Here is a 20,555-nt window from a genome sequence, read left to right as displayed (position 1 = left end):
TGGGGTGAGCTCGGCACCCCAGTGGCAGCGGGTGCCGGGACAGGCAGGCTGGGTGAATCTTGTACGCTGGGTCAGTGACTGCAGCTAGCTCAGAGCCGTGAGCGTAGCCCGCTGCCCAGGCTGGAAGGGCTCCCTGGCTCCCAGGGATGGGGTGCAGGAAAGCCCTGTTCCTGGTGGTGCTCGTCCTCTTCTCGGCACCAGCTTTCCTGTGCCGGTTGTCCCTGCTCCTGTCCCTCTGGGACCTGGAACTGCACCATCTCATTTCACTTCAGAAAAGGGTAATAACCCTCTCCTCAAAGCATCACCTGTCCCACTAAAGATAGGAGGAGCCTGTGCCTGCAGTGGGGAGAAATAAGAGCTGGACCACCACAGCCTGTGGAAGCGCATCATAGTATCATAGAATGGTTTGGGTTGGAAGTGACCTTAAAGACCATCTAGTTCCAACCCCCTGCCATGGGCAGGGACACCTTCCACTAGCCCAGGTTGCTCACAGCCCCGTCCAACCTGGCCTTGAACACTGCCAGGGAGGGGGCAGCCACAGCTTCTCTGGGCATCCTGTGCCGGTGTCTCACCACCTCACAGGGAAGAATTTCTTCCTTATATCTAATGTAAATCTGCCCTCTTTCAGTTTAAAACTGTTACCCCTTGTCCTGTCACTACGCTCGCTGACAGAGTCCCTCCCCCGTGGAGGCAGTGCTCAGCTCAAAGGCACACTCGGCCAAGGTTTTGGGGTTTTTCAATGTTTATTCACCCTGAGGTAAGAAACACTTTCTTCCACCCCAGGTCAGCCTGCTGGCCCCCCGCAGTCTTTACGGAACAAGAGGTGAAACCTGCCGCGTTATGAACCCCCCGCCCTCCCCAAGCGGCGGAGGCAGTGGCGGCAGGAGCCGAGCCCCGGCCGCGTGTCCCGGGGGGCCGCGGCCGCCCCGGCCAGGCCCCGCCCCTCCCCGGGGCGCCCCCCGCCGCCTCCGGGACTCGCCGTCCGCGCAGGGGCTGCCGGGAGCTGTAGTTGGCGGGCGGCGCCGGCGCGTCGCTCCCTCCGCCCGTCAGTCCGCCCGCCCGCCGTCGGTCTGCGGGGCCATGGCCGCCCGCTCCTTGCGGCGCTTCGGGACCGTCCTCTCCGTCGGCGGCGCGCCGCGGCGCGGCAGGTACGTGAGGCGGTGTGAGAGCGGGAGGAGGGGGGCTGTGGCCTCCCTCCGCCTCAGCCGTGAAGGGCCGCGGCGCTGACCCCTCCCCTCCCGTGGCGGGCTCGCTGCGAGACGTGGCAGCGCCCCGGGCCCGGACCCGCCGCGGCGCCTCTCCGCCGCCCTAGAGCCCGGGCCCGGGGCGCCGGCGGGGTCCCCCCCGGAGGTCTCCGTTTTACCCCTCGTGAGAGGCACGCTGCCGGCCCTTAGTTCCTCAGAAGGCCTGGAACAAAACCAGGCTCTTAATAAGTAAGCTCTTTCCAGAGACAGTGACGTTTTGAGGAAAAATGCATTTTAATTTTTAGGGAAAAGCGTTTCTGTGGTCAGTAAGTCATGTTGTGAGGTTGTTTCCTGCCATTACACGTATCCACGGGTGATTTCTGCATCTCTTCTTGTCCATCTGAACCATTTATTCATGAACTATATGTTTAATGTTCTCGGGTTTTATTTTTAGTAGTGATGCAGCACGTGGACTTTCAGCGTGTTTTGGATGGTCGAGGGAAGAGGGTCCTTTTAATTATGTAAATATTTAGACAGAAAAACAGTGTCCAGTCATATTTTTGGACATTGTGGGATACAGCTCATAAAAGGGAAATCCAGAACAGGTGCTTTGGTTATTTGAGTGAAATGTGGGCAGGTGAAAAGAAAAAAAGTCAAAATGCATGTTAGTTTATCCTAGAAATTTTTCTCTGGGGAAAAAAAAACACACCAAAAAAACCCATTTAAATGCAATAAAATAATTTTGCAGCATGTAATAGAAGCATCTGTGTTTGTGGGCAGTGAAATGAAAAAAAGTCAAAATGCATGTTAGCTTATTCTAGAGTTTTTTTCCCAGGGGGAAAAAGCCTGAAAAGACCACTTAAATGCAATAAAATAACTCTGCAGCACATAACAGAAGCAACTGTGTGTGGGACTAAATGTGAAGATGTGTGTTGAAAGTCCTTCCTCTTTCATATGCTCTTATATGTGTGAAAACTGCTTTGCCCCTCTCAAAATGTGCACCGAGTTTAAAATCGGTGACTTTGATGGGAGCTGGGCAGACCTCCTTCCCAGAGGATCTCCAGAACCTGCCGTCGGTGTGAAACTCCTCTCTGTCCCCAGGTTCTGGGTGGCTGTGCCTGCGTCGCAGCCAGCAGGAGCGGCTCTGGACAGCAAAGCGGTGGGTGGGGGGCCCAGGCACCCATGCTGTGCGTCTCTCGGGGACTTCTGACCCTGGGCTCGCTGCGGTCTGGGAGCCTACTGCCCGGTTTACAGCTGTCCTGCGTTGAGGTGCACTGCACAAGCTTGTTCTCCGGCTCCATCGAAGAGGAATCTACGTAGTATTAATCTCTGGTATCGCTCCCTGATGAAACGGAGCGCGGTAATTGGGAGGCATTAGGAGATGTCCTTCCAAAGCGTGTTCATCAGAGCTGAGATACTAATGCAGATGTTTCTGTGTGTCTCAGCACTTGCGTACTTTGTCGTGCTGATTTGGGAGGAGGAGGGGGGAGTGTTTAAGGAGAAATGGGGTGGGACCCTTGTGTTCATTCGAAACATGACAGACTCGGTTTGGGGCATTCGGGTATCGTTCCCGTGCTCCAGAAAGAGGCAATACTATTGTTCTGACCAGAGAGACTGGTTCTCATCATTTAAATTCTAACCTTTAAGGACAGTTGGCTTAAACCAGATGGCTGCAATCAACTTCTCTGCTACACCTATCTATTTGGCTTTCTGTGACATCAGCTTGTAAATCTTCTTGTATCACCAGCATACTTGTATAATCCCTTCACACGCACTGGGACTTCCCCATGTCTGTCACTTCGGGATGTGTCAGCTTCCTCCAGTGATGATTTCTGCCTATTTTTAGGGCAGCTGTGATCAAGACTGTGTTTAGAAGATGGAGCACAGTGCAGTGGACAGGCTGTAAATAGCACTTGCCTTTTTTAGTGGAGTATTTCTTTCATCCTGAAGGAAGAAGTAAATTGAGCGGCATTTTCAGTTCTGCATAATTAGTCCATTTTAAGAGTTCCCTTTAGAGTTAGTCTGTGGCTCTTGTTTCTTGCCTACAACTTCTAAGGCCGGCTCATCTGAACAGCACGTGATACCCAGGGCATGTCACTGCACGGGGGAGTGTTCTGGGACTTGGTTTCACAAGCTGGAGAAAGGAGTCCATGCAGGCAGCTCTCTGCTTCACGTAGGCAGGTCCCGTCGCTGAGGCACCAGCTCATTCATGCCCCTCTCCTCCTACACACCCAAACACACCCATTCGTGTAGTGTAAATCACTTGCAGAGGGAAGTGACTCACTAACTTTTGCTTCTTGGATGCAAAAGAGTTAACTCATTTGTATAGCTTTTTTACGACACAGGAGTCTAACCTGTGAAGTGCCTGGCAAGGCTGCTTTCTCAGCTGCATTTCAGGTTCTTTGGCTCATTCTGTAGCATGGCTAATTCCCATCCCTGCAGCTCTTTAAATGAAAGGACAAAGCTTGTAGCTGGTGCTTACCACGGACACACCTTTTATTTACAAAGAAAGATTTGCAGTTGTTTAAAGCTTCACAGATTCCTTTTGAAGGCTTGGTGAAGGGGGTCCTTCTCCGGCCTCCCCTCTGGTTTAGTCTACTTTCTATAACTTTGAAGAAGTGCTGTGTTAACCAGTCAACAAAACAAATGTGGCAAGCACCTTAAAAATCATTCAAGATGGCGTCTTGTGCCCCAGAGAGATCTCTCTGCAGCCAGGGATAAAATGTGGGGTTTTCTTCTGTTGGCATTCCTGGCACCCAGAACCGCAGTGGCTGGGCAGCTTTATGAAAAGAGCCTGGTGACAGCCCCTTGCCTGGTTCTTTAAAGATTACTGTGAGGAACATCCTATTCTAAAGCAAGTGTACTTATCAGAAGCACTTTCTGACTTATATTTAGTGTGTAATGTGTTGAAAAGGAGTGGTGTGACATACAGATAATGTTTTAAGTACCCGCTTAATAAAAAGATTGCACATGCAAATGTGTTCAGGTGGGAAAAGGAAGTTTGTCATTAGTGTTGTGGGACATGTAGCAACCTTGTATTAAAGATAAAATGAGGGAACATCGGGGCTGCCAAGTAGGGAGTGGTAGGAGATGCTTGGTGGCCTTTAGGCAGATAGAAATCTCTTAAACTGTGCTTTGGGCATAGAGCTGAGCCAGTCTAAGCCCTGGCTGCCACCCAGAGGGGTCACCCCTTCCCCATATTTTCCCTCCCACATCTCACTAGGCTTCACATATTTGTCTTCTCTTTTGTACTGACACTTGCACTCATCTGATCTGTCAGCAAACCTATTCAGGGACACAGACAGAAAAGTCTTTGTTTTGTAGGGTTAGTTTTCAGCTGGTTTAACTCCCTGAACCTTCATTCTGCGCAGCTCCAGTACTGGAATAAGGGGAGCAAACCTGTCCCTTCCAGTTGCGGCTGTAAGCTCAGTTTAGCTGGATTGCTGAACAACACTTAGGTCTCATGACTTATTTGATAGACCCAGAAACAAAAGCTGTGAGCTTCTGTGACATTGTACCCGAGCAATATAATCTTGCTGAAAAGTAAGAAAGCTTAATGGTGCAGGCCTGGTAACATGAACCCAGCTACATCGATTCTGGGGCCTAAATTATCATCTCTGTGCAGTGTTGAATTGTGCTGTATAAACACAGAAGTTTGAGAGTGCGCCAGTGCAGTGATTTCTGTGCCATGCTGCATTTCAGTTGGTAGATGTGCACTTAGTATATGCAAAACCCCTCTATTAAAGGGGATGTTGAAAGCCCCGGCCAGAGGAAGAGCCTGGGTGTTCCCAAAAAAGGAGACACCATTCCTTGTTAAGTGTATACCAAAATGTTTCCTGAATGGAGCTGGTTTGGAAGTAAGTTGAATTTTATTCTGCAGACTCTGTTCCTGGTGTAAGGCACGAGAGGGAGGTGGACTGCGGCTTTGGCCTCATGCTGCCAGGAATGGGTCCTGTCTAGGTCGGTTTGTAAAAACAAGGACGGGGAGTGAAAACACTTGGTTTCACTCTTGGGAGTGACAGTGTTGTTACTGCAGGTGAAGGGCTTTCTGGAAAAGACAATGAAGTGAGAAATATTTTCTCTATTTTACAAAGTGTCTAGCATGCTGGTTTTGATCATCTTCTCACCAAACTGATTTCAGCCTGACTTCTATTATCTAGTTTTTGGGAAACCTGTGAGATTGTTACAGTACAGAATAGGCTGCTAAGCACCTAGGCGGTGTTTATACAGCTCAATCCAATTATCTGACTCTTTGGCTGTTTCATCACTCCATCAGCAAATTATGGAGTCAGCCTCCTGGGTGAGCTCCACCTGCTGTACCAACATGAACCACTGACAAGTGTGCTTTTTAGTTGAAAGGCGTATTTGGGACAAAAAAAGGTAATTGGAAATAAGATAGGCTTCATCACTTGAGGCTTGGGCTTCTTTTGGGGTTTTTTTGCCTTTGTGACTCTTTTATTGCCAGTAGAGAGAAACAACTGAAGTGCTTAGAACTGTTGGAGAATATTAGGGACAACTTTCAGTCAGCACATTCAGTCCCTTTCCCAAACACAGCTAAGGGTGCTCTGAAGGTTCTGGCAGAAGGCCTCAGAATATTTGGGCTGCACACAACTTGGTCATGTCTGGACCATTCTCTTTGGTTTCTTCACTGTTCTTTGTGCAGTGAACATGAAAGCTGGGTACAGTCTAGAGATTGCTGCTTTGTGAGAAGAACTGAGTGGCAAAAGGTTCAAACTCTCCTCCTTTTTGCTCAATACGAGGAAAACCGAATACACCAAATACTATATCTGTTTGCACCCAGGAGAACAAATGGGTCAGAGCATCTGAGAACTGGATCCTCCGTTAGCCAGCAGTTTGAGATGTGTTTGGTCTTTCCTTGCTTGCTGAATTGCTGCGCAAAATCCACAGCCGTTCCACTGATGTGACTTGCCCTTTTGTGGTCACTGTACCATCTTAAGTAGCAGGCAAGGCTCTGCTTGCCTATCTTATTAAGTGCCATGGGATTGAAGATTTTACTGAATTTTGCTCAGAACATTTAGGTTTTTTTAAATAACTGTAAAAACAGCTTTATACTACCTGCCTCCTTTTCAAGACTACCTTGCAAAACGTTTCTGAAGTTTGACATTTGGTATTGACCACCTGTACTGGGAGGTCAGCAAAAATGCAACGCACAGTTTGTTTTCCTGTGAAAATCTGACTCTTTTCAAGGTATGTCAAAGAAGTGGTGTACAGCCCCTGTAATGACGTGTGAGTCTAAAATACAAGAATTTTTCAGAACATCTGTCTCTGTGTTTCTGTGCTAGATGTCCATATTTTCTGAAAAGAGCTAAAATTTTATCTAGAATCATATGTACCTTTTTTAAGAGAGCCTGCTTTTAGTAATGACACTAAACTAGAATTCTTGTTGCCTCTGTTGCTACTTAACTTTCCTTCTTTGTCACTAGTTTGTATTTCAGGGGGTCCCCCTGTGTTTTCAGCACTGCAGCTCAGCAGAGAAGTACAGGAGATGAGTGTGGCCCAGAAGATCCCCGTGATGAGCCCAAGCATCCTCTTTCTGACTGTGCCTTACAGCACAAAGCCATCAAATTGGAAGAACAAGTCCGGGATTTAACTGTGAGTATGCTGCTGGTGGCATCATGATGTCTTTTTTCAGTCCCCTTGATTTGGTCTGTCTTTCAGCCCTAGCTTTTTCTGTAAGCCCTGTAACACGCACACAATGCCTCTGGGCTGTGGCAGCCTTCAAAGCAGCTGTGCTCTAAGTGTGAGAGGGGGCACTGAGGAAGTACAGTCTGCCTACCCCAGAAACACCATCCATCAGTAGTAACTAGGAGCAGGACACCGGTAGTATGATCCTGGCAGGCAAAACTGTATGTTGGAGATGGTCTGGTCTGTTCTTTCACAGCATTGTATAGAGAGAATGGCAGTGGCTTCGTCCTGATTGGCATCACGTGTTGTGTTGCACCAGATCCAGATTGTCTGAGAAGGAAAGTCCTCTTCAGTGACAGTGGTGTGGTGGAAATGGTGGGGATGCTGTTATAGAGACTTTGAAAAACAGATGTGACTAAGGAGAGGATTAAATACAGCAGCACTGGACAGGCAGTTCTGGAGATAGTCACCATGAGAGTACTGCTGCACCAAGCAATAAATCAGCCAGTTGCAGATCTGTTGCTGAGCCTGCCAGCTTGCCTGCTAGAGAAAGGAGTGTCTCAATAGCCGCAGTGAGTCATGCAGAAGGCAGCAGCCTGACAATGCCGTGCTCAATTGAGCTGCACCCTGAATGCTTCTGGCCTTCACTTGGGTCTTTTGAGGGAGTTGTGGTGGTGCTGATTAATCAGTAGGAGAAGGACTTGGGTTTGCATGTAATGAAAACGCAGGAGCCCAGCACAACCTTCTGACATGAAGTGGGCTCTTTTTGAAGCCTTTCTAAGGGATTGCCAACTGTCGGGAAATGGGTTTTACCTCCTTGTTTGATGTCTCCCCTTGCTATTGTGGTTACAGGAGCGATACCGGAAAGCCTTGGCAGATTCCGAGAATGTCCGGAGGAGAACACAGAAGTTTGTGGAAGATGCCAAGCTCTTTGGTGAGCAAAGTGAGGCAGAGCTGTGTTTACTGCGGTAGCCTGCCCGCCTGAGCATAAAATGCTGATCAACGCTTTTCTCTCCCCCTGTCCTGCCCTCGTTCACTGTAGTCTGGCATGATGTCTGGCCTGGACTCTTAGTGTCTGGGCTTACTTGCTATTTTTCTGTATGTCCAGCTGTGTCCTGTCAGGTTTACCTCAGTGACTGTTTTGTGATATTTTTCTTTTAATAAAATAGGCCCAGTGCAGTTGCGTGTAGTTCTGCAGACTTGGTTGAAATTACAGGCTCTTCTGTATGCTCAGAACTGGCTCTGGCAGGGTGTATTTCATACTCTTAGCTGTGTCATCAGGATGTGATCTTCTGTACTATATTAACAGCCACTTCTCTTTTGCTCTAGCTTTTAGGAGGTAGATCCTGCATGGGACAAAGGTTGTAAATTCCTATATCAGATGTTTTTTAAAACTTCTATAAGAAATATTTTAGCATCAGTGAAGTGAGCTGAATCTGTAGCTTTGGCTACAGAGGCAGGTGAAGTGGGAAGAAACTGCTGATTAATCATTGCACTCTGTCAGCACCATCTCTGAGAGTGAGAAACTGTTATTCTCCACAATGCGTGAATCTCAGAAGGTTTTTTAGTTAATTCTAGTAGCTTTGAAATTAGAGCTGCTGTATTTTTCGTACCGTTCTTCCCATTGTGCTATAAAATGGCTGTTGACTTCTGGGCTAATCAGCACCATTGGTTTTGAGAGGGTTTTTTTAAGCTCTTTGAATTTTATATGTAGTATGCTTGAGATTTGAAGAAAAATTAGGTTCTTTATTAGAAGTTGCTCTATGTTTCTCATGGGGTTGCTCAGTTTCTCATGGGGTCTGTAGAGGTGCAAGAGGAAAACCTGAAAAGAGGTTGTAGCAAGATGAGTGTCAGTCTCTTTTCCCAGGTAACAAGTGATACAATGAGAGGAAACAGCCTCAAGTTGTGTCAGGGGAAAAATTTCTTCACCAAAAGGGTTGTCAAGCACTGGAACAGGCTGCCCAGGGAAGTGGTTGAGTCACCATCCCTGGAGGTATTTAAAAGAGGTGTAGATGTGGCGCTTAGGGACACGGTTTAGTGGTGGGCTTGGCAGTGTTAGGTTAATGGTTGGACTCGATGATCTTAAAGGTCTTGTCCAACCTAAGTGAGTCTGTGATTCTATGAAATGGTTGGTAGTTGGTCTGCTTCTGTCTGCTCTTTTGTTGCTTCTTCACACTTCATTCTGTGCCTGTTTAAACATGTCTGTACAACTGTAGAGAGCACCTGACTATTGTTTCTCTTCTCTATTTTCTAATGTGTCTTTCCAGTAAGTTAGTTATGGCATCTATGTAAGTGAGGGAAGCTGGTTTTCCTGAAACTTCTGCATGATGTAATATATCACTTCTGGAAATGTATACAACCTAAACCCATTTTTCTAAAGAAAAAGACTGCATGACTTTTCATGACCAACCCAAAGACCATTTTGTCCAGTCCTTCCACAGTGGTTTTAACTTAGGAATAAAATTGTGGATGTACTTTTGAATGGTCACGTATTATTTTTACTTACCCCTGTTGTGTTTGTTCCCCATGTGTATGGGCATTTTTGTGAGTTACCTGGCAAAACATTTATGTCTGTGGGACTGTATGAGAGGGCATGAAACAGTGTCCTAAATGACAAGTCTTAGATGCAAGAACTTTTTGGAGTGAAATACTAATGCTCTGCTTTATATGTATATATGTATATATGTGTATATATATATGGCAATGTGTATAGATGTACCTTTCCTGCATATACCTTGATTTGGGGAGTCTTTCAATTACCACCCATGGAATGATAAAGCTTTGGCTACAGGATACAGAAGACACTGTCCGCTCTCACTAAAGTAACAGTTCAAATCAATTAGCAGCTTTAAAAGTGCTTTCAAGTTGCTATGACTTTGTGCCTGTCATTGTACTGTAGCTCTGCATGTTCTGTTAACTGCCCTCCATTTAGCTCTTGCTTCCTTGTGCCTGTAGGGATACAGAGTTTCTGCAGGGACCTTGTGGAGGTAGCAGATATCTTGGAGAAGACTGCCGAGAGTGCCGCAGAAGAAGCAGAGCCTAGTAATCCAAATCCAACCCTGAAGAAAATCTATGAAGGCCTGTCTCTTATAGAGGCCAAATTACAAAGTGTATTTGCCAAACACGGCCTTCAGAAGATGAACCCTGTTGGTGGCAAATATGATCCATATGACCATGAAATCGTCTGCCATGTACCAGCCGAGGGAGTGCAGCCGGGCACGATAGCGCTGGTGACTCAGGACGGCTATAAACTCCATGGTCGCACCATCAGACACGCACTCGTCGGCGTGGCAGTAGAGTCACAGGAATGACGTGGGTTTACCTGTTGGCATCTGGGACCTTACTGAGCTGAGGAACCCTCAGCGCTCGGTCACAACTGCAGCTGCATGTCTTTACTTATTTATTAAGCTAGGTTTGTATTGTATGTTGGCTTCTTTATAATGTGTGCAGTCATTTTGCCATTAATTCTAAGGTACTTGTATATTTAATAATCCTTTTTGGAATACATGGAGTAGTACTAGGAGTCCTGCTATTTGTCAGAAACGTGGCACTGTAGCCCCTTTCTCCATCGCTCATTTCTCCATTAAGACTTGTGTGGGGAAGAGGGGAGATATGGGAGAGAAAGGGAAATTCTCTGAGAGCTAAGGAATCTCGTCTTCTGGTTCCATCTCTGAGACAGACTCCTGCAGTGACCTTCAGGAAAGTAACTTCTCTGCCTCAGTTTCCATGTCTGTATTAAGGGAATATAATAATACTTACTGACCTACCTCACAGGGATGTGGTAAGGCTTTTTCTTTGCAAAGCACTTGAAAGAGGAAAAGCCCAAAGGGCTGAGTATTATTATCAGGCTGGTTTTGGTGTCTCCCCTTGTCCCCAGACCCCATGGGTGGGGATGAAGATGATCCCTTGAAATGACATTTAGGGGCAGCTTTTTCTTATGTCACTTCAGGAAAACAATCCTAAATTAATGAAATCTCTGTCATACTAGTTGAATAGGAATGAGGTTTTAAAAAGAATTCCATTGTTGGGTCAGACTAATATTTGTTCTCCAGGTAAAATTTCAACTTGCCTCCTTGTTTCTAAAGGTAAAACAGGGAGTATTGGTTCTTGGTGGAGCCAGAAAACTGTTCTCACATCTCTTTCTCCAATCAAAAAGCATATTTTAGAGGAGGGTAATTTCTCTTCCCCGATGGGTATTTGTGCAGCTTTCAAGCATGATAAACTGTATGGTCTTCATTGCAGCTGCTGGCAAAATGGAGATGTGCCCTGGATCAGGAAATCTGGACTGTTTTATTTTCTCAGCTCTCCCAATAATGGTACTCGGATAACACTAACTTCCAGTACAGATTCAGATTCTGCTTTTGCGTGGTCATAGTAAACATTAAACCTTTTGAGTTTTGATACAAGGAGAAAAATCTTTTCTACTAAAAGTCTCAAGTGCCCTTGAACCAATTTTAGCAGCGGTGACAAGAAAGCAAGAGAAGCAGAAGGCTGAGGAAGTGAAAGCTGACCTCGAGACGTCCTCTTAGTTGGAGGCATGTTGTTGTCGCAGCATGGCATATGTATTTCCCAGTGGTCCTTTTGCCTGGGAGTCCATTTATCTCAGCTGAAAGGATGCAGTCGCTGAGTAAGATCAGAATTTAACTCTTTACAGAGCAGCGAGCAGTATAATGACAGAAGAGTTCTATAAACCAGCCTATGGTCTGCATTACAAAAAGCCAAGGCAGGAATGGTTGTTTTCAGGTGGTTTCTTACCAATTGGTTAATTCCTGCCTTCTTTGCTTTCTGGAATTAGATCTGTGGCCTGACAGTTATGAGATCTACTTCCAAAAAGTCTTTACTTGCAGTGGATGCCATCACTGGTTTGGAAGAAAGCTTATTCTTCTCCCATTCCTTTGCAGGCTTAAGTGCATAATCCTTTTGTGGTGGACTTCAAGATTACCGCGTCGTTCAATTAGCAGCTATCGACAGTGTTTTATCTGGGGAGACTATGTGCAGCTAGTTGGTTGTCATTCCAGAAATTTAAGGAAGATGCACATTTCTGATATGCTCCGTGCAAGCTGCTTTAGTGACAGCTGTGTGGGGGTGACTCGGTGGTGGATACTTTTTGAAGCGCAGTTTTCTGCTTCTGCGTAGTTAGGTTTTTCAGGCAGGTACTTGAGATTTCAACCCTGAACAGTGCTTCATGGCGGCGTTAGATCACTTTGGAAAAAGCTTGTTCAGTGCTCTTGTTTTATCACACTGTTGGAAATTTCAGAGATACGCAGGATTTCTGTTCATTTTTTTGCCAGTCTACGTGCTGACTGGGTCACCAGGTTATGCTGTTACTCAAGACAAAGAACAGGTAAAATATGAAACGTGGCAATGCAAGTCTTGCTGTTTTCCCTCAAGACTGTCTGCAGCCTGTTCTAAGGAAATGTGTCTTCAGCTGGAAGGAGCAGTTGGGTTCTCTGCTGTGTCTTCAGCCCCTGCTGACTCAGCTGAGTCTTTTTGCAATATGAGGAAAGAGCTGGTTATAGAAACTTAACTTTGAATGTGAAACTATTTGTAAGGAACTAAACAAAAGCAAAGGCATTTAACACAACAGGTAGTTTTCTGTCATAGAAAGGCAGCAGCTTAGCTGAGCTGGATTTAAAAGTAGTGTGTGACCAGAAGTGATGGGATCCAAAATTCTCTTTAAACTGACCCATGGAGCCACTTGACTGTGAAAGTATCTACAGCTGCTTGGTCCACCTCCAGGCTGTTTGCCAAGCCTGCCTGTCTCCTCAGCCAGTGTTCACCCCTTTTTGCCTTAAGGAAATACTCTAAAATGCACTCCAGACCTTCTGTCTGTACTAAGAGGTTAGTGATTCAGCTTGTGTATCTGGGATCTGCTTTCACTGAGGCACTGTTGTTGGCTAGAGCAGGAATCTGAGGGATCCAGTTCCTGCACAGTCTTTCTCACCCTCCCACAGGCCCCGTTTAATTTTGGGCAAGCTATTTTCCCAGTTCATGCCCCAGCTTTTTAAATCTATGAAACTTCTACAGGATCTTATTGGGCTTTTATGATGAATACTGTAAGATGTACCCATTGCTTAGAGACTCTTTTACAGAAGTTACCAAAGAGATAAATACTGTAGCTGTTGTTTGTCCTAATTTCTGCTTCCTTTGAATGGTGAAGTGAAAATGAAATAACCAAACCTGGATTCCATCAGAGAATCCAGATTTTCTAGGCAAAATTTGATTCTCTTGCCTCTCAAGCACACTTAATGATCTTTTTTATCATGGATGAGATTGCGTAAGGGTGGATAGTATTTCTCCTTTGTAGTTCTTGCTCCCTGTTTGTGTAAAGCTTGCACACTCAGCACGGTGGGGCAGCGTCCCCGTTGGTGCGGCTCCATTGCACTCTGCAGAGTTACACCAGAGAGGAGACCCACCCGTCAGCTTTTTCTCTCTGGTCACTTTATTCAACGACTCTTTAATACCACACAGGAGTACGTTAGCAGGGACCGAATAGCAGAGGAGAGGAAGTGTCATGTACCTCTTAGTCATTTCCACTCCGTTTGTCCAGCCATGAACAGAAGAGCTCGCTCTGGGAGTGCAGACGACTAGATAAGACGTGCATGTGGTGGTGATGTGTGGACCTGCGTTCCTGCTCTCAGGAAGTGGGCAGCCCACTGACCGTGGGCATTTGCCATGTTCTGTGACCTTGCCGTACCCCATCAGTGGGACGTGTTTGAGTTGAGCTCCTGGACGAGGCTCCAGTGGCACTGTCTCGTGAGTGTGGCAGCATCTTAACTCCGACCAGGGGCAGTGCAGAATGTGAATGTCGCTTTGTGAACCTTAAATTCTCTGCTTCATCAGCAGAGCTTCTGTTGAAAGAGACAGCTGTGATACATCAATAGCTATTAGCAGTCCTTTAATTTTAAAAAAAAAATGTATTTAAGTTTTATATTGTGAATATTGTAGTATTTTTTTATTTTAAAACTTGAGATGTTTTGATATTACTTGCAAAGTCAAATGAACAAAACGTTGCTAATCTCCAAAAATCTAAGTCCATTTAGTTAGTGGGAAACCTGTATATATTGTATTTTTTTGTGTGTTTCTGTGCTCTTTGTTTACCCAAAGGTCCTGGCTGTATGAAAGACAAAGACTGAAGTGTGGGAGTGGTGCAAGTAATTGACAACAACATTTGAGTTAATGTTGGAAAGGGCTGATTTCCTTTAGATGTCCAGATACTGTCCATTTGTTAATAAAAAAAAAGAATTGCAGTTGCTTCTTTTTCCTTTTTTCCCTGCCCCAAACGGCTGCTCATTCTGACTGCTGCTCAAATCAGGTGGGACTGCAGAAGGTTTCTCGCCGTTCCTGATCCGATGGTCTAAAATAAAGGCTGTAGTCCTTAAACATTTTATTAACAATGCTTTAGGTGGACTCCCAGAAATGCTCACACGTGTGTGCGTGCTGTCTTTCCTCACGCAGGTGTGTTGTTGGGGATTTCTGCACTGACAAACTGTCCAGGTGTGTCATTCCCTGGTACTTCCATGCCTGCCCCCGTGTCTGCTCCTGGTAACTCCGCTCATGGACCATTGTGTAGAGAAATGCCGTCTGCCCGCCTTTGGTGGTGGTTCCTTCTGCAGAACTCTGCTAGCAGTTGAGATCTTGATACCTGGTTTTATTTTTGCCATCCTGTTCTCTCACAGCTCTGCTTTGCTGCATTTTTGCCCTTGTGTGTGGTGTGTTGTAGCAGGCGTGCTGTATGACTCGCTAAGGATGGCTTAACATACAGTGTCTGTTAGCGCTTGTGGTATCCGCAGGCGGGTTATAATTTCAGGGATTTGTTGGAGAAGAGAACAGGCTTTCTCTGTAGGGGTGTGATTGTAACAGATCTCATTCTCCCTTCCTGCATCCTCTGCAAAAACAGCCGTGCCTCTGTTCCTGGTTTTGCCACAGTGCCCCTGGGCACTTCTCACTAGAAAAAAGCCTTTGCAAAAGGCTGTTCACAAATGGCCTTTCTGGGGTGAGATCTAAATTTCTGTGCTAAAGATCTGGCAGCAAGGTCGCCTTGTGATGGCGGAGGCTATGTCCCATTACAGGGGCTCTTCCTCATTCTACTAGTTAGTGTGGGCACTGCTCGGTGTTTGCTGACCAGACCAGGAAACGTTGCTGCCTGCTGCTGCATGAGTTCATTTCTGGCTCTGCTGGTTTTTCTCTGCAGCAACAGCGAGAGTTGGGAGTTTTCAAACCACAGCCACCACCATCTGCAGAAAAGCATCGGGGCTTGTGAGCACGGGGAAGAGCATTTTGCTTACGGTGTGGTATTGCGGAACGCCTGCGAGCAGGGCACGGTCTGCCGTGAGAGGGAGGTGATCGGGCACGGCGCTGACCCGGACTCCTTGGAGCCTTGCTGTGTGTACAGACAGATTTCTGGTCACCCACAGCCGTGGTGAAATCAGGCCCGTTAAGTAAGAGCTTGTTAAAACCTGAGGCGTGCTGCAAAGGTAGTGTGCTGTGTTTTAAGCAGCTTTGGGAACGTCGCCTCCCCGTTCTGGTGGGTTGATAGTGCCCATCGTAAGGACTTGGGTGAGCTGAGCAACAGTAGGTTTTGTCTGTGCCCCCCCCCATATGTTCACACCTGAATGTCTGGGTCGTGCATGCTCCCCCATGCAGGAACTCTGAAGCAGCTCCTGGCTGGGGGATAGAGGGGGCCTGTGCTTGTGTTGCCTTTCTTCTGAGAGTTCGGTGATGGATTCTCAAACTAAATTTTGTCACTTGGTACAGAGCCAGCCCTGGGCCACGGCAGGCTCAGGGGCTGTAGTTACATGTCCTACCTGTTCCAGAGTTTTTGCTCAGTCTTTTTGCTATCCTTTGTAATCTGAGTAGCAGCAGGCTCCCAGGTGGGATCCCCATGGCACAAGCTGCTTGCTGTTGGGCACCTTCTTTTACCCAGGGTGGAAAGTGCAAGCAAAAGCTTGAAATGGCCTTGCTGATGCACAAGCCGCACAGGATCCATCCTGCTCCCCCCAGCCGGGTACCAAGCACCGCGTGCCATCGCCCGTGTGCAGGCTGAGCACACGGACACACCGGCAGCAGCTCGGCCCGAGCTCTGCCCTACGGCGCAGCCCCCATGCGCTCGCAGCGGGTGAGAGGTGAGGCCGGGGGGAGCAACTGGGGTCGGGCCCTTGGTTCGCCATGGGGTTGATGGCGAGGGGGATGCTGCCGAGCGTGCGGTGGATGCGCAGCCGCCCGTGGGGAACGGAGAGCACCGAGGATCCTCGCTGGAGCTGTGCCTGGGGTGGTTCATGTGCCACCCCCAGCGCTCCTGGATGCTGAGGGTCTCCTCTGACCCTCGTTGGCGTTCCCTGAGGATGAGTGCTGGGGGATAAGCCATCACAAGGCCTGCTTTTACACTGCTGCGTGTCTGCGCTGAGCCCGGCGCTGCCCCGGTAGCGCTTCCCTTGCAGCCGGCGAGCGGTGGGAGGCTGTGGGCATCCCTCCCCGTGCTCGCCCTGCCCCTCCTCGCCTCGCCGCCGGCAGACGCGCTGGCTCAGGCTCCCAGGGCCGCGGCAGGCCTGCCCGCGCTCGCCAGGAACGGGCTCCGCGCCTGGGGGGGCCGCGCCGCTGCCTGGGCGGGGCGGGGCGGCAGCGGGGGGCGCGGGGGCCGGGCCTACGGCAAGGGGCGGGCCGGGCCGGGGCGGGCGCTGCCGGGACCCGCTCTCCGCGCCGCCGTCCGCGCCATGGCCCCGCCGCCCGCCGCGCTGCTCCTGCCGGCCCTCGCCGCCCTCCTGGCCGCGCCCGCCGCCGCCCGCGCCCCGCCGCGCAGCATCGGTAGGAGCGGGGTTGGGCGGGGGCGTGCGGGGTGGGGAGGGGGCACCCATCCTGGGTACCGGCAGCACCCGGCCTCCTGCCTGCCGGCCTCCGGGGGTGGGAGAGGGCAGCTCCGGCAGCGCTTCGCGGTGGGAGCAGGGCGTGCTGCGATGCATCCCCGCAGCATCCCCGCTGGCGCACACGGCGCTGGCCCCTTCCCCCCCTCTCCCCTGCGGCCGGTGCACCCGGGAGCCCGGGCGGGGGGCAGCGGCACCCCGCTGCTCTCTCGGGGCGCGCTGCTGACCCGGCTGCCCTCGCCCCTCTCCGCCGGCAGCCGTGGTGGGCGCCGGGCTGGGCGGCTCGGCCGTCGCCTACTTCCTGCAGCAGCACTTCGGGCCGCAGGTGCAGCTGGACGTGTTCGAGGCGGCGGGGGTGGGCGGCCGGCTGGCCACCGTCACCGTCAACAAGCAGCAGTACGAGAGCAGGGGAGCCTCCATCCACGCCCTCAGCCTCCACATGCAGGACTTCGTCAAGATCTTGGGTGAGCACACGCACCCCAGCGCTTGCGGGGCCTCCCTCCCCGAGGTGGGGGGCTGGGGTGCCCCCGGGCTGTGCACTTGGGGCAGTGGAGGGGGCGGCTTCCAGTCTGCCTCGGCACCCCAGGCATGGGGTGACCCCCTCGCTGTCCCCACGCCCCAGCCCTGGTGTGTTCTGGAAGAGAAAGGGACGGGGTGGCCCAGCAGAGCATCAGGGCAAGGGGTCCTGGTGGAAGTAGTGGGGGGGGGGGGGGGGGGCACTTTGCCCACAAACTCTCACCGGTTTGTCCTAGTAGGCAGCAGCAACTCCATGGGATTCCCCAGTGTAGAGGATCTGGCTGGGGTCCCCGTGCCCTGGGGTCTCACGCTCCCTGATGCTACTCCAAGAGCATCTTTTCCCGCATCCCTGCTGCGGCAGGGTTTGGCGCTGGCCTTTCCCCGCAGCCAGCCAGCCCCAGGGTGTGAGCCCAGCGGGGCCGGGGCCCCTCTGCTCCCTGCAGGCCTCAAGCACCGGCGCGAGGTGGCAGGGAAGAGTGCCATATTCAGCGGGGAGCACTTCGTCCTGGAAGAGACCGACTGGTACCTGCTCAACCTCTTCCGGCTCTGGTGGCACTATGGCATCAGCTTCCTGCGCCTCCAGATGTGGGTGGAGGAGGTGATGGAGAAGTTCATGAGGTGAGAGAGCCCACAGGGATGGGGGGACACAGGGGGTCTTCCCCGGCACCGGGGCATCACCAGGTGCGCTGTGCTCCTGTTCTCTCCAGGATCTACAAGTACCAGGCTCATGGCTACGCCTTCTCCAGCCTGGAGGAGCTGCTGCGCTCGCTGGGGGGTGATGCCTTCGTCAACATGACACAGCGCTCGGTGGCCGAGTCCTTGCTGGAGGTGGGCGTCACGCAGCGCTTCGTGGACGACGTCATCGCGGCCGTCCTGCGCTCCAGCTACGGGCAGTCGGTGCTGGTGCCTGCCTTCGCAGGTGAAACCGGGGACCCCCTCTCCTCCCTGTGTGACTCCTCCCCAGCATCCCCTCCACGGGCAGGCTGTTGAGCCACCCTCCTCTTCCTCTCCTCAGGAGCCATGTCGCTGGCGGGGGCCCAGGGCAGCACCTGGGCAGTGGAAGGAGGCAACAAGCTGGTGTGTTTGGGTCTGCTGAAGCTGACCAAAGCCAACGTCATCCCGGCCAGGGTGACGGGCGTCTCTCTGCACAGCTCGGGTGAGCCTGGGCACGGGATCTGCTCTGGGTGCCGCCAGCCTGGGCGTGGGCCAGCACACCAGGGCAGGAGGTTGGTGGTGGCAGCATGGGGATGCTGGGGCAGAGCCAGAGTGCTGGGAGGCTGGAGAGCATCCTGGTCCTCGTAAAGCATTTGGGCGAGGGCCAGGGGGTCTGTCCATTTCCTCCCCTTGTCTGATCCAGTGGGGGCCCTGCAGTACAGACCTCAGCCCTGAGGTTCCCCTCTCTCCCTCCTGAGGTCCCTCAGGTCTCTCCTATGGCACCATCCTTGTTGTAGGCTTGCTCCCCTGTCCGGCACAGCAGAAGGGCTGGATAGCAGGGGTTTGGGGGGTAGGCTGTGCTGCCCCAGTCCTCCTGGCCCTGCTAGGCTGGGCTTCTCTGGAAACTTTCTCCCCCAGACTTGATAAAATCTTCTTTCCACTGCCCTAAAGCATCAGCAACTCATCCATAACCATCAGATGCTATGGTCCAGCACTAGTGTGTACTGGAAAACCAGAGGATGGAGGCCTTGCTAGAAAGAAAGGGACCAGGGCAATACCACTTGGGGCTCAGGGCTACTCCTAACTGTCCACCATCTCTTTCCAGAGGGGAGAGCCCTCTACCAGGTGCACTACGAGGGCAGTGAAGGCCAGGGCTCAGCTTTCTACGACATGGTAGTTGTGACAACTCCCCTGCACCCCAGCAGGAGCAACTTCACCTTTGAGAACTTTGAGCCGCCCATCGCCGACTTCCCTGGAGCCTTCCAGCCCTCTGTCACCTCCGTGGTGCATGGCTACCTCAACTCCTCCTACTTCGGCTTCCCTGACCCCAAGCTCTTTCCCTTTGCCAGCATCCTCACCACTGATACCCCCGACCTCTTCTTCAACGCCATGGACAACATCTGTCCTGTCAACATCTCAGCAGCTTTTCGTCGCAAGCAGCCCCAGGAGGCTGCAGTGTGGCGTGTCCTCTCTCAGCAGCCACTGGACAAGCAGCAGCTAAAGACCCTCTTCAGGTCCTACTACTCAGTGCAGGTGACAGAGTGGCAGACGTATCCCCGCTATGATGCTGCCAAGTCCCTCCCACCCATCGTGCTCCATGAAAACCTCTTCTACCTCAGTGGCGTGGAGTGGGTGGCCAGCTCCATGGAGATGATAGCGGTAGCAGCCAAAAACGTGGCCCTGCTGGCTTACAACCGCTGGCATCAGGACCTGGAGAAAATTGACCAGAAGGACTTGATGCACAAGGTGAAGACCGAGCTGTGATGCCCAGGGGAGGTGGTGGGCTGGGAGCTTCTGTGTGTGGTAGCCTGGGGAGTATTTATTGCCTTGGGGACACCAGGGGTTTTGGGGCTGGGGGAGAGGGGACAGACTGTGTCCCAGATGTCTTGAACGTGTGTTGCCTTCAGGAATACAGTCCCTGCCCAGTGTTGCTGTGTGTCTGTGCTGCGTGCCTCGGTTTCCCAGTTCCCCCTCCCCAGGCTCTACTGGAAAGGAGCCTGTGCCTTTTCCCGTGAAAAAGGGTCACTGTGCATCTGGTTTTGGGAGGGACCTCAGGGGACTTTCAAGGATGAGGCTGGCTGGCATTGGCAGCAGATGGGTCCCCCCTGGCTCCCGCTGCAGGGTCTGCTGCCTTCCTGGCTTTGCCCCCGGGATACACGGTGGTAGGGCTGGCCCCGGCTGGGCCAGGAGGTCCCGTGGCCTCTCCATGCCGTGCGTGTTTGGAGCCTGGCCCCGATGGCTGGCTCAGTGCCCAGGGCATGGGCAGGGTGGGCTGTCGCAGGTCCTGGCTTGCAGGGAGAGGTGCCTGCTGCCAGGTGCTCCCTGTTTCCAGAGGCATCCAGGCTTCCCCGAGCATGGGGCTTGGCTGTGTTTTGGGGGGCAGAAGAGCCTCCTTGGGAGAAGGCTGGGCAGCATGCACTCGCAGAGGGGCAGCTCAGACGGGGACCAGCGATGTGCTTTATTGAAGACCTCAGAAGCTGCCCAAACCACCGTCCGCTTGCCCTGCTCCCCGGGCTGCCTGGCCCAGCACAGAGGAGCTTGTAGCTCCCAGAGCTGTTGCACCGATGGAGTGAATGGAGACAAATGGGGACTTTGGGGAGGGAGGAGGCCTGATCCTGCCCAGGCGGAGGGACCAGCAGGCAGCTTCCTCCCTCTCTCCCCAGCCTGCCCTGCTGAGCTCCTCCCGGGAGGTGAG

At 51.1% G+C, this 20,555-nt stretch overlaps 2 protein-coding genes across 2 annotated transcripts; both read left to right on the top strand.

Moving 5' to 3' along the window:
• The first annotated feature begins 41 nt into the window (after window positions 1-41).
• On the top strand, window positions 42-14,080 carry GRPEL2 (GrpE like 2, mitochondrial). The gene is made up of 4 exons (XM_074883339.1): window positions 42-1,148; window positions 6,629-6,797; window positions 7,683-7,764; window positions 9,786-14,080. Exons 1-4 carry the CDS (start codon window positions 841-843, stop codon window positions 10,139-10,141), a joined length of 915 nt encoding a protein of 304 aa, XP_074739440.1. The 5' UTR covers window positions 42-840; the 3' UTR covers window positions 10,142-14,080.
• Window positions 14,081-16,531: 2,451 nt separating this feature from the next.
• Window positions 16,532-19,790, top strand: PCYOX1L (prenylcysteine oxidase 1 like). Its single transcript, XM_074883434.1, has 6 exons — window positions 16,532-16,634; window positions 16,948-17,154; window positions 17,650-17,824; window positions 17,914-18,125; window positions 18,222-18,362; window positions 18,966-19,790. The coding sequence occupies exons 1-6, from the start codon at window positions 16,544-16,546 to the stop codon at window positions 19,622-19,624; spliced, it is 1,485 nt and encodes a 494-aa protein (XP_074739535.1). The 5' UTR covers window positions 16,532-16,543; the 3' UTR covers window positions 19,625-19,790.
• The last annotated feature ends 765 nt before the right edge of the window (window positions 19,791-20,555 follow it).

The sequence above is a fragment of the Strix uralensis genome, chromosome 14, assembly GCF_047716275.1.
Source record: "Strix uralensis isolate ZFMK-TIS-50842 chromosome 14, bStrUra1, whole genome shotgun sequence".
Taxonomy (NCBI): domain Eukaryota; kingdom Metazoa; phylum Chordata; class Aves; order Strigiformes; family Strigidae; genus Strix; species Strix uralensis.
This window is presented reverse-complemented; position numbering and strand designations above follow the sequence as displayed.

Coding starts and splice junctions, on each gene's coding strand:
- GRPEL2 (XM_074883339.1), top strand. CDS start 841: ATGAACCCCCCGCCCTCCCCAAGCGGCGGAGGCAGTGGCGGCAGGAGC. Junction 6,798..7,682: donor AACAAGTCCGGGATTTAACT/GTGAGTATGCTG, acceptor TTGTGGTTACAG/GAGCGATACCGGAAAGCCTT. Junction 7,765..9,785: donor GGAAGATGCCAAGCTCTTTG/GTGAGCAAAGTG, acceptor TTGTGCCTGTAG/GGATACAGAGTTTCTGCAGG.
- PCYOX1L (XM_074883434.1), top strand. CDS start 16,544: ATGGCCCCGCCGCCCGCCGCGCTGCTCCTGCCGGCCCTCGCCGCCCTC. Junction 17,825..17,913: donor GTGATGGAGAAGTTCATGAG/GTGAGAGAGCCC, acceptor TGTTCTCTCCAG/GATCTACAAGTACCAGGCTC. Junction 18,363..18,965: donor CGTCTCTCTGCACAGCTCGG/GTGAGCCTGGGC, acceptor ATCTCTTTCCAG/AGGGGAGAGCCCTCTACCAG.